The sequence below is a fragment of the Lycorma delicatula genome, chromosome 3 (assembly GCF_047948215.1).
Source record: "Lycorma delicatula isolate Av1 chromosome 3, ASM4794821v1, whole genome shotgun sequence".
NCBI classification, from domain to species: domain Eukaryota; kingdom Metazoa; phylum Arthropoda; class Insecta; order Hemiptera; family Fulgoridae; genus Lycorma; species Lycorma delicatula.
This window is the reverse complement of record NC_134457.1, coordinates 38,467,298-38,485,748: the sequence shown is the minus strand read 5'-3', so window position 1 is coordinate 38,485,748 and position 18,451 is coordinate 38,467,298. Positions and strand designations below refer to the sequence as shown.

The following is an 18,451-nucleotide window of genomic DNA, read 5'->3' as shown; positions in this document are numbered from 1 at the left end:
GTCCTTATGTTCAGTAAACCAGTGGCAAATTCATAACTACCGACATTGAATAGTTAGGCTATACATTATGATAATCCAAAAAAAGATTTCTTTGTCTTTAGCAGAGGCAAGTGCATTCTGGCTTCTCAGAGTTTTTTTACACGGACTTGAATACTAGATCGTGGATACCGGTGTTCTTTGGTGGTTGGGTTTCAATTAACCACACATCTCAGGTATGGTCGAACTGAGAATGTACAAGACTACACTTCATTCATACTCATACATATCATCCTCATTCATCCTCTGAAGAATTATCTAAATGGTAGTTACCGGAGGCTAAACAGGAAAAAGAAAGGCTTCTCAGAGTTTAGAAAATAACCACTGTGTGTGCATACATATATTATATATATATATATATATATATATAGAGTATTGAGCAAATTAATCTGAACACAGAGAATGTTTTGTTTATTTTTAGGTTGTGGCTACACTAATCACAACCATTCTTTAAATTGTTTGCGTAATGGGAGGTCACTGTTCTTTGGTTATTTAACTATTTTCATGTTATAAATAGTCTTTTATGAAAGTTTGTTTCATTTTTTATTACAAAATCATATTTTCATATTTATTGTTCTGTCTTTCTTAAATACATAATAATAATAATTCTTAAATACATAAAAACTACAAGAAAGCATTCAAAAGCTGTTTCTCTTTTCGAGCATGCCAGTATAAGACGACAAATAGTTCTGAGTGTGGTGTTGAATTATTAACAGTGAATGCTATTTTAAATGGACTGTAAGTGACAGAAGGTTTTTTATGGCATTTTTACTGTTTGGCATGATGTGAAAGTAAATGATTTCCTTAGTGTATTCATATGTAATTCATGGTATTATGTAATATATTTTTTTATGAAAATAATTAAAATATTCTCAGTGTCATATGTAATTTTATCTTATTTTTCTTTTGCTGGAATGAAAACTTTGGAATCCTGTAACTAAAGTTGTATTAGACCAAATTTTGTGGACTTGGTATCTATTTATCGAGGTTTTTATTGTCTAACCAATTTTCAATAATACTATCAATACTAACAATATCTGAATTAAATACTGACTATGATTTATTTAAGTATTGTTTTTGTGAATTCTTTGTTGGAGTAAAAGTTTTACAGTATTTACATGAAACAGAAGTAGTTTTTAATAAAAGTGTGAATGTATGCAAACAAAACCAAAGTAAGGTTATGCATAGTGTTGCTAAAAGTACAGTGAAGGAATCTGTAACAAAGAAAAACTTGGATCTAATTTTGAGTTTTATGAGAATAATAATGATGAAAATCAATATGAAATAGTTGACTTTGGATTGCTGCAAACAGAAATAACAGATGTGGTGGTTTCTAAGTATTGTATAACTGTAGAGAGAAATGGTAACTTACGAATTTTAATTATTTTGTAAAAATGTTGATAATAGTAAAAATTTTTTATAATAGCCATAAGGTTGTAAAGCAGTATGCCAATGGAGAAAAACTTTCTATGGTGTAAATACAAGATCAGTATCTGGGTTGCATTCTATGGGAAAGGGATACAATGCAGCCATAATTTTACGTGGAATAATGAATCTTCCAGCTCCACCATTTAAATATAAAGCATGAGAATATCCTGTTAGTTGCTATGGAGACAATTTGTAAACTATTTAATGAGAAAAGCAGTTGAAGAGGCTGTAAATATATGCAATAGTAGAGTTTTGTGTGTTGACCTTGACAACTCATGGCAGAAAAGGCCGATACATATCACTGGAGTTGTATCACTCACATCGGTTGATACAGGCAGGCTTGACAACACAGTCATAAGCAAATCATGTTAATGCCCCAACAAGAGAAATAATCAACATTTAGGGAAGTGTGAGGCTAACTATCTAGGAACAAATGGTTGTATAGTGGTGGCTGGTGCAAAACAATATTTGAAAAGTCTCGAGCTGTTTACAATTCAGTTCTGTTTAGTTTATTTCCATAATTCCACACAAAAATGATAAATATTTAAATATACAATTGTAAACTAGAAATGTTACAATATAATTACAATATTAAAGTAAAAATTTGAAGGGTAATGTTATAATAAGAACTAGTAGAAATATTACAAATGTTAAACAGTAAAGTGGAAATGTAATTAGTCAACGAATGTAAAATAAGTGAAATTCAATAAACAGAAAGGTGGTAGGTGGTTTATTAAAAACGTTAATCTTTGCATTGAGATACCATCACAAGAAATAAAGGAACAGACATTGTATCACTGCTTATGTTTAATAATTAGAACTAAATTACACCAATTATAATACATCATCAGTTTAAAACAATTTGTAGCCATTTTAATAAGGCTTTAGTTATATTTTTCAAAGGAGCCTATTTTAAATTACTATAACAAAAGAAACTATTTTAAATGAATATATGATCAGATCTTTTAACACCAACTTTTTTTTTATGAAGATCAGCTTCACAATTTTTTTTTGAGCATTATAACTGATTTAGCATTGGAGTAACAAGTCACCCCCAGAAAAAAATGCCATCTGAAATTTTGAGTGAACATTTGAGAAATATAAACATTCTTTACGTAGAAGGTGAACAATTACTTAAATGAACAATAGTTAAATCTGTATATATATATATTGTACTGTATGTATTGTCTGTATATTGTGTACTATTGTCTGTATATATATATATATATATATATATATATTGTATCTGATATTATTAGTGTGCTCAATAACCATATATCTATTACATGTAGAGTTTACGGAACACAACTAATACACTTATAATCATGATGGCTCTAGCATAGGTGGACCAAAGGAGGACAGATTATAAAATGGATGGACCTAACCTTAATTTTGCTGGTACTAATTTGAAGTTTAAAATTTTATTTTTATAAATGGCACAGAGCCAAATTTGGACTGTAATTTCAATAGAGTTTATATGTTTGTGTTTGTAAATATAGTTACCATATATATATATATATATATATATATATATATATATATATATATATATATCTACATATGTAGATATACCTAGTGCGTATTTACCTATTATACACGGTGTAAATTTCATAAGAATAAATTGACTCCAGAGAGATAAGACCACTCATAACATTTCCACTTGCCTAAAATTATAAATCAAAAGTTAAAGCCATTTTTTGAGACCTGCTAGCTACTATTTTATTGGAAAAGTGCCTGAAGGGCAGAATGCAAAATCCAAATGAATTGTTAAATAATGTCATTTGGACTTGGCTGCAAGTGATCATTTGTTCAAATTGATACTTTATAGTTAAGTGTCTGAGATGTTGCATGATCTTTTAATGATGGTTGTAAGAATAAGATAATGCTAATGGAGGAAATGGGAATGAAGTCAGAAAAGAACATGGTAGCAGCTATGAAAAATCATAACAAAATGCGGGTGTAGAAATGAACGCAACAGACCTTAAGAAGAAAGTTAGAGAGACAAGGACTCCAGCAAACAGGAAACTAGAAAAATTACATGAAGGTCAAGAGGATTCAGATTAAACCTCATAGAGTAGAGGTCTTTAGACAAGTAGAGTAAAATTAATTAGGATTTTTTTTTTTTTTTTTTTTTTTTTTACTGGATTTCCCAAAAGTTCTGTTTTTTAAATTTAATGCATTTTTTCTCAGAAACTTTTAACACTAATACACCCAGATTTTGAAGAAATTTTCAGCACACTTTGGGTAAGTTGCTGATAAGGTATTAAAATATTTCACGTAGAAAAAGATATTTTCTTATACTTAATAACTTTATTTTATACTTTCTTTTCTATCAAAATGACACTTAAACAAAATTAAAAATATTTATGTTATCTTAAAAAAACTCAGCTTAGTCACCAGAAAAATATGTGAAATTTAATTAAAAAAATTATAGGGTTCTATTGCCTATGGTACTTGAAAAACCAGCAAAACCTTAACATGGTGTAATATATGGTTGCAATGCCATTAAACAACTTTAAGAAACTGGTTACTTCTCACCTCAAAAGAAGAGCAAATTTGACCATAAAGGAAAAACTATTCCAGTACAATATTGGTTATTAGTAAGAAGTAACCTTGATTCAAAATTATCTGCTGTGGACTTAGAAGAATCTGCTTGAGAATTAGAAGCAACTGGAATAGATTTACACGTGACAACTGCTAGATGCGCACTTCTTGCAGCTGGACAGAAAGCTTGTTGGCCCACTAAAAAGCACCTTTTAACATCAGCAGTGTACTACAAAAAAAGGCTCTTGAGGACCAAAGCATATGCTAATTGGACCAAAGATGATTGGAGAAATAATATGTTTTCTGACAAGTCACATTTTTATGTTAAGGGGTTAAGGGTTCCATGATTTAGAAAAGCATCAAATGAAAATACACCACCGGCTCATATCCAATAATCAGTTAACATCCCAGAAAATTATTTTTTGGTGTTGCTTCACATTTGAAGGCCTATATTCATTACTTAAAGTAGATGGTATGTTGAAAAGTTATGGATAATCAAGATTCTGAAGGAAAGGAATTTGTGACACAAATTCAAAACAAATTCCCACATGGCTACGAGTGTTCCAACAAGATTTGGTACCATGCCATAGTGCCAAAAAGTGGGAAAATTTTTCAAAAAATGAATCGTCAAAGTACTCCCATGACCAGGCAACTTCCCAGATTTAAACACAACTAAAAATCGTTGGACAATAATCAAAAAACAACTCTTAAAAATGAATTGTACCACAAAATTTGACCTTAATAATGCAGTAATATTGTGATAATTTCATTAAGAAGAAATAAAAAAAATGTGTAGCACACTTGTTGAATTGATGCCAAATTGGGCACCATGAAGTGATTAAGAATAAAAGAAGTCATATTATATTAGATATTCACAAATTGTATAGGTATGATTTTTTTTCTTAAAAAAATTACTTTTTATTAAATGTCATCTGTGATTGGATTAATTTGCATGCTGATAGGTATCATGTATAGAATGCATAAACAAACATTTTTTATTATTAATCATACTGTCCAGTTGTTTCAATTAATAATTACCAACAAAAATCAACCATAAACACATTAAATATTAGTTATATATTATCTGAGATACCTCATTTAAGTAGCTGATGAAGATGGATTCAAAAACATAGATTATTTATATAATCTAGCTAATCCATCTAGACGGATTATTTACATAGCTTATTATGTAAATTGTTAAGATTATGTTGAATTTGCTAATAATTCGGGATGTTTATGGTGATGTTTGTTGCAAATTATATGAATAAAACATAATTACTATGATCTGCTTTTTGTCATGAGGATTATTAATATGTTTATAGTTTGCAGGGAACTTGCATCAGGTGTAAGCCTCATTTTGGATTTTAGTTGGACTGGCTGGAAACTGGTTAAATTGCTGTCTCAGGCAGCTGGGGTACCTTATATTAGAGCTGGAGTATCAATTCATCCATTTTTGCGTGTTGTAGATGATACTCTTACTACACTTCGTAATGCTACTGATGCTGTCTTAATCTTTGAAAATGATATACGTAAGTAATTTTATTTCTTAAGTAAGAATATAATTTTTATATAATTAGTAAATTGAAGAACATAAATAATTTTATAAATATTTATAAAAATAATTATATAATTTTTAATTTTCTATGTAAAATATGTATGAAATTACATTAGTAAAATTATGTGATATAACAAATCCAGTTACTAAAATAAATATTAACATATATATTTATTTATAGCTGACTTCATTTCAGAGTGGTAGAATGCTACAAATTTACAAAGAATTTATATTTTTGACTGAATTTAACAGTTTATTTCCTTCTTGTTCAAAAAAATATTTTATATTTTGGTTTTCAGTTGACTTTCATAATTCAGTAGTAATGAGCATAACTAGTTATGATCTAAAACTTGAATACAGAAAAAATAGTTACTGGTAGTTAATATGTGAAACTGGAAATTAAATATTATCTAGGATTTCTAATTAATTTTTTGAAAACTGTACTAGTCTTTACATATATCTTTAATACATGATTTTATAGTGTTATTTTAAACGATTATATGAGTATGTACTCAAACACATAGTACTAAAAACACAAACTTTACTTAACATGGATGTGCTTTCAATTAGTAAATACTATAATTTTCATCAGTTTTTTCATCAGAAAAAACTGATAATAACTTCAAAATAATAAAAACAATTTATAAAAATAATAAAAACAGATTCCTATTAATTTATCTATATTAACTGTTTTTTTAGAGCTGGAGCAAAGCCTTTATTATTTGATAGAATTTTCTCACCTCAGAGTACTAGCTTTAGACGGTTTAAATGCGACAACTATTAAAACAATAGCAAATATGCTTCCCATACCATCATTTCTTGTAATTATTGCAGACACATTTCATATCAACACTATATTTTCTCAAGTAAGTGTAAATGGTAATATTTTAATTAATTTTACATTCATTTAAAGTACTAAAAACATAAAAATTAATACTTTATAAATTCTAATAGATTTAGTATTTAGATTTTAATGTTGTGAAATTATTTTTACTATTACTCTAGGTTTTCCTATTAATAAGAATAAACTATTAATAATAATTTTGCTAAACCAGAATGATTTGAAGGTGGTCATTTTGAATTAAGTTAAGCAGCTAATAATTTAACCCACCGGATTCATCTAGTGGTGAACATGTCTTTGCAAATCAGCTGATTTCAAAGTCAAGAGTTCCAATGTTCAAATCCTAGAAAAGGCAGTTACTTTTATATGGTTTTGAATACTAGGTTGTTGATACCAGTGTTCTTTGGTGGTTAGGTTTCAATTAACCACACATCTTAGAAATGCTCAACCTGAGAGTGTACAAGACTACACTTCACTTACACTCATACATATCATTCTCATTCTCATTCATTCTCTAAAGTAATATCTAAAAAAAAAGCAGCTAATAATTTAGGGTCTTTTGTTTAGAAATTAAAAATGTTCTAAACAAATTATTACACATAATACTTATGGATTACATAAGCTACTTGTAGGACTTGTTTGACAGTAAATAGTACATGGGTAAGTTCTGTTAGCAAAATAAATAAAATAAAATTTCTCTTTTTGTTGTTACAAATTCAAATAAAGTCTAGAATTTAATTTTCAGGCAATGGAAGCAAATTTAATAAAGAAAGATGACCACTGGAATTTAGTATTTACTGACTTTAACTATGAAAAATTTCATGCAGGACTTCTCACAGTATCAATAACAAAATACGTCATGAAAAAATCTGTATGCTGCTCACTAGCTCAACTGCCAGAAGCGTGTGTCTGCCCCGAATCTGTTAAGGTATATTCAAAACCTGTAGTAGCATGCAAATAATCTGAACACAGTTGTTATTTAATAAAAGATAATTCAAAACCTGTAGTAGCATGAAAATAATCTGAACACAGTTGTTATTTAATAAAAGTTAACTTTATTTGGAAAAAGAGATCATATCTGTAGAATTCGTGAACAACTAGTAATTAATATGACTTCCTTTATTCTTAATCACTTAATGGTACACAATTTGGTATAGATTCAACAAGTGAACTACACATTTTTTTTTTATTTCTTCATCATGAAACCATACTAATATTATTTCTTTAATGAGTTTAAATTTTGTGGTACAATTTATTCTTTTTTACTCTTGTCCAGAAATTTTCATTGGGTTTAAGTCTGGGGAGTTGCCTGGCCACAGAAGCACTTTAATGTTTCATTCTTAAAAATATTTTTACACTTTTTTTGACAGTATGGCATGGCGCCAAATCTTGTTGAAATACTGTCTTGTGGGAATTTGTTCTGAAGTTGTGTCACAACCCTTTCCTTCAGAATCTTGATATGTCGATCACTTTTCAACATTTCATCTACTGGAAGTAATGAACAAGGACCTTCAAATATGAAACAACCCCAAAACATTTTTTTCTGGAGATATTTAACTGATTATTGGATATGAGCCGGTGACATATTTTCATCTGATGCTTTTCTAATGTATTAAACCCTTTGCCCATGAACATAGAATGTGACTCATCGGAAAACAACATTTTTCCAGTCTTCTTTGGTTCAATTAGCATGTACTTTGGCCCACAAGAGCCTTTTTTTGCAACACACTGCTGTGTTGAAAGCTGCTTTTTAAGTTGTAACAGTTCATAACAGTTGTAATTTGTAGATTTGTTCCACTTGCTGCTAACGCTAGATTTAAGTCCACAGCTGATATTTTTGGATAAAGATTACTTTTTCTCATTAATAACTTATCCTGTGTTGGAGTAGTTTTTTTTTCACATTTCACATTTTCCTTTTCCTTTCAGGTGAAAAGGAACCACTTTCTTTAAATTGTTTTAAAATAACATTTAGTGTCCCTAGTCCAAAACCACACTCAAAAACCTATTTGTTATTGTGTCAATTTGGTACACACAGAAAGAGAAGCATTTTTCAAACACTTTCTTGGAGTTACGTCCATTATTATACATACAAGACACACAGAACAAAAATATGAAAACATGATTTTGTAATAAAAATTTAAATAACTTTCACAAAACAGAATTTATAATATGATTGTTAAATAATTTAATTTTCTAAATAATAAAAATTGCTATATAACCAAAGAACATAATCCCACATAAATCAGACAACTTAAAGAATGGGTGTGGTCATTCAGTGTAGCCACAGCATAAAAATAAACAAAAACATTCCCTGTGTTTGGATTAATTTGCACGCTATTGTATACTACAATACTATTAGCCATTAATGTATCAATGCTTGGCAAATGCCTCACCAATTTGTTTTGTATTCTTGTTTATGTGTAATATAAATAATCTTCCCATAAATTATAACTATAAATAGAATTTTTTTGTATATGAATTACAGGTAACTCTAGCTTTTATTAGTTTGTTATCAAAAGCAATAGGTGAAGTATTTGCAGATATGATAAAAAATAAAAGTTATATTGAACCAGTGAAATCTGATTGCCTTAAAGCAGACACAATAATTCCAAATATTCTAGCTTCAAGATTTTATACTATATTACAGGTAATAAAATTATTATTAATTAATTAACAAATGTATAAAAAACTGAAAAATTCTGAATTTTGTACATAAATAATGTAGCTAATAATTAAAATTAAATGTTTGATTATTGAATAATAAAAAAAAAAAACATTGAGGGTGAAATTGTGTAAAATCTGAGTGCTGTTGTACTTAGGTTTGGTTTGTATGTTGTAATGGAAGAGAATTCAATTAATGGAATATTTGAGCTAAAATTTTTCAATGGAATTCTGAAATCTGTTTGATAAAATAAAGTTATAAATAGAGTCATTAAGAATCACTCTAAAGGACTGTTTTAGGGATTCAAAAACTTCACAGTCGTCATTCAATAAGACTATACTGGATGATTTATAATGGTATAGGACTGAATTTTAGGTCAACATTAATTTGTATAATGTAAAGCAATAATTAAGCCTAATGTCAACCTATATTGGAGAATGGTATTGTCTTTGCCTTTCACCAAAAGATTATATATTAGAATTCTGTAAAGATAATTTTTTATATATTAAAAATGTAACTTATAAGTTTCCTTTTGTACAAATCCTGAGCTTATATGGTGAAAAATCATAAAAAAAAATTAAAATGCCATTATAAACCACTAAAATAGATTTGTTGGATAACTTTAAAAAACTATATGAATTTCAAAATTCAAGGTTTGATATTTTATACAAGAGACAACAAATATTTAATAGCCAGAAAATTCTTCATAACATTAAATATTTTTATGTTTGTATTTGATTCATATTAGCAACTTTTTCAAAATGAATATAAGCTATTTTTCACAAAGATAATAATAACTAATGTTATATTTTAATAATCATAAAATAACAGAAAATTAAGCTATATAAGTGTAATTGGAAAACAATAATAATTGAAATTAAGCAGTAGAGGTAGATAATTTACCATCAGAATTGTTATTTAAAAGAAGTAGGGCTAGATATAAATATAAGTGTTTAGATTTTATGATACTGAAGAAATATCACTAAATTTTAAAAAAAGAGTAATAATTATAAAAATAGGAGAAGATAAATATAAAAGTATCAGTCCATAGGAAATCAGTCTATAGGAAATATCATAATAGGAACCTATATCAATCTATTAACTCGTGCATAAAAATTACACTAGGATAGTTCATAGTTGAATACAATGTGAAATAGAACAAGATGTAGCTGAACAAGGTACAGTTCACTTTCTGGTAGAGATCAGTTATAAAGGATGCCATTCTCAGTTTCAAAACTAAGGTAGACAAACAGAATAAAACTGATTTATTAATATGAAAAAAAGTCATTAAATGATTTAGAATGAATAGATTTTTTTAACAAAATATTCAAAATTTAAAAGAGAATATATAATTGAAGTATATAAGGAAGCATATAATTGAGGTATAAGGGTTACACACAACCTAGACAGTAATCAGTGATAAAAGAATGAAAGGTAGCTCTTTATCAGAAAGGAATGAAATTACCCCTACCGCTTTTCAAGACATACATAGAAAAAGCAACACGGGAATTGAAGGAGAAATTTAAGATTAGAGTAACTATCTAAGGAAAGGAAACAAAGAATCATTGATGACAATATTATTTATGCAAAACAAAACAAAAAATTTGAAGAGCTTCTGAGTAGCATGGATTTATTACAAGAGAAACTCAGTTTTAAAATAAATAAGATTATAACAAACTAATGAATGGGACAGAAAAACGAATAAGAAATTACATAGAAAATGTACCTACAAAAAACAAATGTTTTGAATTGTAAATTAGCATCATCATATTGAAATACTCCCTTACTTTTTTCCAAACTGTTTTAAAAACTGTTACCTACTTTATGAAAAGGTCTGGAACTCTTTTTCTTGAATACTTCTGATTTCTTTTATCAAGCTGGATATCATTAATTTCAGAAAATCTTTATCTTTTTAGTGTATTCTTTAATTTTTGGAGAAAAAACAGAAATTATGAATGGTAAGTCTGGCAAATAAGTAGAATGATCTAATTATTATTTAAATTTTTGGCCAGAAACTCTTTCAAAGTTATGGTTTGTAATTGTAATGAGATGATCAACTTGCAGGTCAGAGTTCAAATGTTTTCCTCTGAAGTCACATAATTTTTCATATCATTCCATTAGACATTAGTTACACAACTAAACATAAATTTTGTAATGTGATGTTACAAGAGGATATTGAAGGTTGGTCAATAAAATTCAAAATGAAGAAATATAAAAATGAATTGGAGGGGTGAGAAATATGTGTCAAAAATCTTACAATGATGAGCTAACTTAGTGGTCTACATTTAAGGTGTCTATGATTAACCAATCTGGTAAAGAAGGAATACCTAGTAGATAAAAACTGTACAAGTCAAAGAATGTAATTTATATAAAACTGATTAAGGAAGTAGGATTTATCAAACGTAAATTGGATAGGAAGGTTGCAAAATTGGCCCATAACAGAAGCAACAGATATCAATGAATCAAAATTAAACTTTCTTCTAAAATTAAATTTTTGTTTTAGTTCAACATTCTGATTGGTTACAGACAACAGTTATACCACAATAAGCATGGGACTCATCATGTAAAATATGAAATATCCATAGCCAAATAACTGTAGAATAATCTACCTAAATAATTTATGCTATGCTGTTACGTTATTGCACATTAAATCAATATTTAATAACAAATAATAATTAGAATAATAATAATAATAATAATAATCATTAATAAAAATAATTGTTATGTTGCATATGTAGGAAAACAGATATCCAGGGATACATTTTTCATCTAATTCTTTAGAAATTTATCCTCAGTTAGAATTTCTAATCACAGTAACACCTAGCAGACCATCATCCTTAGAAAACAATCCTGGTGGTGATACCAAACTGGCTAACTGGGATACAGAAAGTGGTCTTCAAACTGCCCCAGGACTTGTCGTCAATCCAGTTAAACGCTTTTTTCGTATTGGGACATCAAAGGTAAATTTTGGTTACAATATAATTATTCATCATTGTGATTACTCGTAATTCTTGCATAGTAAAATTATAAAATATCACAAACTACATTTGAATGGCATCCTCAATAACTTATTATAATTAATGAATGTTAAATGAAGGTCATCAGTTTGATTTACAGTAAAACAAGACCACCTTTGAAGGTATTTCTGTTAATGTAAGTCCTATGGAAAAAATAAAATTTGATGTGATAAAAAAATGATTGGTACAAAAGTTTACTGATGAAGATACATAATTTAATTAAAATGTGTCTTTTTTTAATGTATCTATACAAATCTACAATAAGCAGAAAGGACTTCACGTACCTCTAACCATGTTTGTTGAGGAGCTGAAATTATGACATTGAAAATATTAACTGCAAACTAGATTTCTCGATTTGGTACAGCAATATAAAATATCTACTTGTTAACAGTGAAACGCATTCTTAAATACTTTTAACAAATAATACTTATATATAGAATAATCGTTATTCACAAACAGAAGACTTACCGTTGGGATTACCTACATCTGCTATCACAGTAAGGCTGAAATATTTATACAAGATTTTGAAAATAAAATAGTTCATAGCATATTAAATATACACCAAATATTATTGTGGATAACATAAGTAGATTATGTTTAAGTCATAGATAATCTTACTATAAATAACGAACATTTGATCATTTTAAATAAACTTAACAATTACAATAAAAATTTTTAATTTACTTATGAAATAGAAGATAACAGAAAAATATTTTTTTATTTATATTGACATCAAAATAAAGATGTAGGATGTAGAGGGTATACTGAAATGAAACGACTGGCACTAGATAGGGAATCTTGGAGAGCTCCATCAAACCAGTCAAATGACTGAAGACAAAAAAAAAATCAAAATAAACATAAATAATATAATACAAACAACAGTTTATAGAAAACGCACAACAAAAATATTATAATACTTTTAAATTCTAACCACCCATGGTCACAAAAAAATGAATATATATATATAAAAACATGATGTTTAGAGCTACTCATCATACAAAACACAATAAAAATAAACTCAAAAAAGAAGTAGATGAAATAAAACAAATAGAATATTTAATTTGTTTTAAGATGAAATTATAGAAACAATTTATATATAAAAATAAAAAAAAAAAACAGAATAAAAATACCATGATAATTACACTAAAATACAACAACAAAAATAACACAAAGATTAATAATAGTTTATACTTAAAATACAATTACACAAATAAAATCATACAGAAAAATTATTAATGTATATAATAAAAATAAAAATAATATAAAAAATCATATAAACCAAAAAAAAAAAAAAAAAAATATTTTATACTGATCACAGTATAAAATATTTAAAAATAACAACAATAAAAATAATAGAGAAATATACAAAATTAAATGCATTAAATGTAATATTTTTATTAATAAAACCTGTTCATCATTTAAAAAATGACCCTAGACACATGTAGGTGTAACACCACTTAAAACCTATCAAGATTCTTTCGACCAGCTACTGCAAGCCAAATAAAACTTAAGTAATCATCAACTGCCAAAATTCACCTCTTTTGAGGTGGAATTAAAATAGGCTGCACTCCAAACCAATCATGAAGGTTATCTGGAGCAGGAATGGTTAGACTGGTCATCAATACTGGGAATGGAGAAACAGGAGCCGCGTACTACTGCCGCCAATTCCAGGGGCATCTTTTAGTCTGCGCTCCACAAAGCAATTATGATGGAGAGATTGCTGTGATTCAAGCAGCCGCCACCCAACTTGAAATCCTTACCACATGGAAGGCAGTTTTCTTTGTTGATTCGCAAGTAGCCATAACTTGTCATGTAACTCTATAACTGATTGCACAAGAACTTTGGAGTGCAGGAAGACCTTAAAATGAACTGGGATGTCAAGGTTGGCAGTTGAAATTCCAATGGGTTCTCAGCCATGTTAACATATATGGTAATGAAATGGCTAACAAATTGGCAAAGCTGAGAACCTCTCTGCCCCAGCCATGCAACACGTCTTTTGACTCAACCAAAGTGCAAATAAACTTTGCAGTCAATAAATAGATTGGCAAAAACTGCAAAGAATCAGCGGCAGGAAAGAAGTGGGAGAGCCTTGTTACACACGGCTCTATAATCTATAGCCTCCCTCGAGCAGTCAGTGTTGCTGCATTTAAATTAAAAACCAGACATGATTATCTGGCCTCGCACCTACATTGGATATGGGTTCTGACCTCTCCAGCATTTCAACTCTGCAGCTACAAAACTATGGATGCAGACCATCTGGGGACCTGCAGAGCTTTGGACCACTCGCAGAGGGATGTTGAAGACCCCATTTACATAGAAGCCCGTCTATACTGATCAGCGCGTCACAGAATGGCTCAATAGCCAAGAGCGGACGTTGGCTAGTAAGTAAGTAAGTCGTTTAAAAAAGGATTTATAGAAAATTACACAGCACACAAAACAAAAAAGAGATATATCTAATGTATCTACAAAATACTATTTGTAGAACAAATAAGCTCTTATGAGCTTATATTATAATATGATGTTGTTGGTTCCTTCAAAAACTTATTTTAAATATCAAAAATTACTGCTTATTCAGAATCAGTTGTTGCAAATTATTTCATTAAAACTGGAACTACACTAAAGATATTTAAAATATTTTGCCCATGGTAGTAGTAAAAATCATGAAACTAATATTTAATAACAAACTGAAACAAATTTATTTTAAAACTCTTTTACAGTTAATTTTGTTGCTATCTTCCATGACTGGTGCTGCTGTTCTCTACTTTTGTGTTGACTGAAGTTATTGTTGGCAGTTTTTATGAGTTAGGAAGATAAGATAGATAGATAAATGTTACGGATGAAATGTGTGTTAGATTTGCAGTGAGTCGAGTTCAATTTGTACATTATTGTTGTATGTTTTTTTTTATATTCCAAGTGTTTGAACATGATAAGATTTAATCCTTTTCATTAATGGGTTTCTGTTATCATCAGCATGTTCATTACAACAAAACAGTGAACACACAATACCAAACAGAATAATAAATCACACAACCGAGATAAACAATGCAATTGAGACAAATGACAGTTCCAAAATGCAGGACACTGACTGTGAAGCTTTGGGCAAGAGGGAGGGGATTTACCAGGAAACAACATAACTAATGTCAGCGAAGGAGAGGAAACATGCAAAAACAGAAGTTCTTGAAATTATAGACAATAAACTGAACCTATCTTAACCATAAATACAAAAAAGCGTAAAAACTAAGGAGTCCATAAAAAACTTAACTACCAACTATCAAGGCTCCTGTGAAGTTGAAATTTCAGTCTATTTTGCCCTCCATACTAACCAGATTTGGCATTTTGTAATTTTCACTTCTTTCCATAATTAAGAAAGGAAAGAGGGATATTAAAGATATTCATTTCATCATGGTAGATGAACTGAAGGATGAAGTGAAGTTGTGGATCAAGGAAGGTCTGCCTTCATTAACAGATTCAGAAAACTGGCTCACCAATGGGAAAAATATGCAGCTATAAATGGTGACTATATGAAAAATTAAACATAATTTTATGTAAAAAATAAAATTTATTTTTATGTCATATTCATTTCATTTGATTACCTCTTTTCATTTGCTAGTAATGAGCAATTGTGCATTACTTTTCATGTCTCTTATATATACAATTATTCACAAAGTCCTGTGCGACTTTCTGTACTGATCAACATATCTGTTCCTGTAAACAATTTTCTGAGCATGATTCTGTTCACGTGTTTATAAATATTACTTTTCGTCATACTCAAAAGTTACTTCTTGATAAAAATATGAGAATGGCTGCAAAAACACCAAACCATCTACATACAATATAATACTCTAGTACTCTAGTAATAAACTCACCAAATTTTACCCTTCTCCCACTTTCATTATGTGAATTAGGAATGAACAAATAAAATAAAACAGTGATAAGGCAAGAAACCCTTGTTTAAAAGCAGCCATTCAGTGTTTCAAAGTTTCAAACAATATTATTAAATAAACTTCTCTCAGGAATTTCATAAATTTACTGCTTAAATATAATTAATTTATATAAAAGTGCCTGCCAAACTACATGGTCAAATGCAGATTTAAAGTCTGCAAAAAAAATGTATAACCTTTTACTTTTGTAATTAAAAAGATTAATTGTAGAGAAGAGATGAAAAATGTTATCTACACCGCAATAATCCCTTCTAAAGCCGTGCTGATACTCATTTAAAACTCCATTCCTAGACACCCATTTTCCATTCTACCAAGCTAAATCCCTGTAAAGATTTTAATAATTTCATTCGTAATATGATTCTGTAATTTTCTACTGAGATTATAACATTTATCTTATAAATTAGGAAAATAATTTATTGTTATACTGAACTTGCATATTCTCATTTTGACGTGATCAACATTGATTTTAGAAGATAATTAAGTAGTTTTAAGATGTGGCTCTCCACAAATTACTATTCATATACAAATCAAAATTTCTTGCTCATTTGAAAATAATCAAACATTTCTAAAATTATCAGCATAGTTTATATTTAATATCAATAAAATACAAATCAGAAAAATGATAGTGTCATTTTTTTATTTATCATCATCAAAAACAATCAGTTATAATAAAGTCAACTTTACCAGTAAATGCTACCTACATATTACAAATCTGTAATTAAAGGACCAGACTGCCAAGAAAACTGTTTAGTCCTTTGACATGAAATAAAGAAAATGATACCATCACAAATGGTATCATATGATAACAAATAGTAATACATTTCATTTAAGTGAATTAATCTCACTTTTTCTTTTAGGCAGTACCTTGGACATATCCATCAAGAGATCTACTGACAGGAAAAGTTAGGCGTGACAGTAATGGAGCAGAGATCTGGGAAGGATATTGCATTGATTTTACAAAACGACTTGCAAAGGATATGAATTTTGATTACGAGTTAGTTGTTAATAATAAATTTGGAACAAGGGCACCTGATGGTTCTTGGGATGGCCTTATTGGTGATCTTAGTGCTGGAGTAAGTAAGAATCATTATTTTCTTTAATTCAGGTCTTCGCAAATAATTGTATTATAAAAATCATAATAAATGCTTTTGTATTCATTTTATTATTATTTTTTTTATATAGCTAACCAGTAAGTTTCAAATGCTTAGTGATAATGTAAATTTATAATTTGCTACAACCAAAATTTCAATCCACCAAAACAATATGTAGCTAAGCTGGAAAGACAGGAGCTCATGGTATTTAAATAAATTTAAAAAATATATATCTTTTATATAATTCATATGTATTGGAAAAGATTTTGGAATGTATTCTTCAAGTGAAAATGTAGAAAAAAGTCATGAACATTGGTCCTATGAAATGCTTTGTTTTTAAGTTATCACTTGTGTAAATTTTGCCTTGATTTTGCTTTAAAAGTAAAATGAAACAATTCTGATTCTTGATACTTAAATAAAGTAAGAAGTAAATTTAGTGGTTGAATATGATTTTTGATCTGAAAAACTGAATTAAACAGGTTTCAGAACTCTAGTAATTTTTTTCAGAATTTTTAATCTCTAGTAATTTTTTAGGGAAATGATAATAAAACAGAAAAAAATTGATATCACAAAACACATATTTTAGTTTAATGTACAATAACTTAGTTAAATTACCAGTAAACAAATAAAAATTTTCAATACAATTTGTTGAGAATTTAATTCTGAAATACTCTAAGTAACCTCAACGTTAATATGAAGAGTAAAAGAAATTCATTTTATTTTAGTTTTAAATTATAATATACTATTCTGCCATGTTTTGCTCTGTTTTGTTTTCCTGTGTTAAGTCTTTAGAACTAGTATGGACTGTACTGGTATTCAGATGTAATGATGAAACCATGTTTTTCTAGGACTGTTGAATTTATTTTGTACAATACTAAATAACACTAGTCACATTAGACCAAGAAATACATGACTGCGCCAGACGGGATTCGTCTCTCGAATGGAAGTATGAAACTGACTCGCAGGCCAGCGCTAGTAGATACTAGAGCGCAGCACTAGCTGGGTCAAACTAGGAACAGAACATCCTGCATCATCTTCATTTTTAATTTTTTTCAAAGTAAATTTTTTACTATTTAAAAAAGACTCACTTTGTAATTATATTTACTTCGAAGTACATCCATAATGTCTATTTAAAAATTTAATGACCATCTTTTGTGGCATATCTGTCTGGTGTTCATCATTTTGGGTTTATTAGAAAATTACTTTAGTATCACCAAACTATGTTTTATTATATCACTAAAGGTATTTTAACATACTATAAAAAAACAAAAAATCAGATAGAATGTACACAATGTAAGCATTAGTCATAATTTTTAATTTTTTGTGTTCTGGTAAA

General features: G+C 28.6%; 2 protein-coding genes across 2 annotated transcripts in view; both read left to right on the top strand.

Moving 5' to 3' along the window:
* The window catches only part of LOC142321117 (uncharacterized), a 29,927-nt gene extending 22,562 nt beyond the window's left edge, over window positions 1-7,365 (top strand). Inside the window, exons 3-5 of the mRNA XM_075359109.1 lie at window positions 5,331-5,537; window positions 6,263-6,429; window positions 7,150-7,365. Coding sequence (XP_075215224.1) covers window positions 5,331-5,537; window positions 6,263-6,429; window positions 7,150-7,365 — 590 coding nt within the window. The remainder of the gene's footprint in view (window positions 1-5,330; window positions 5,538-6,262; window positions 6,430-7,149) is intronic.
* A 1,557-nt stretch (window positions 7,366-8,922) lies between these two features.
* The window catches only part of LOC142320873 (ionotropic receptor 25a-like), a 31,556-nt gene continuing 22,027 nt past the window's right edge, over window positions 8,923-18,451 (top strand). The window contains exons 1-3 of the mRNA XM_075358851.1: window positions 8,923-9,051; window positions 11,805-12,026; window positions 16,882-17,097. Coding sequence (XP_075214966.1) covers window positions 8,947-9,051; window positions 11,805-12,026; window positions 16,882-17,097 — 543 coding nt within the window. The 5' untranslated portion in view covers window positions 8,923-8,946. The remainder of the gene's footprint in view (window positions 9,052-11,804; window positions 12,027-16,881; window positions 17,098-18,451) is intronic.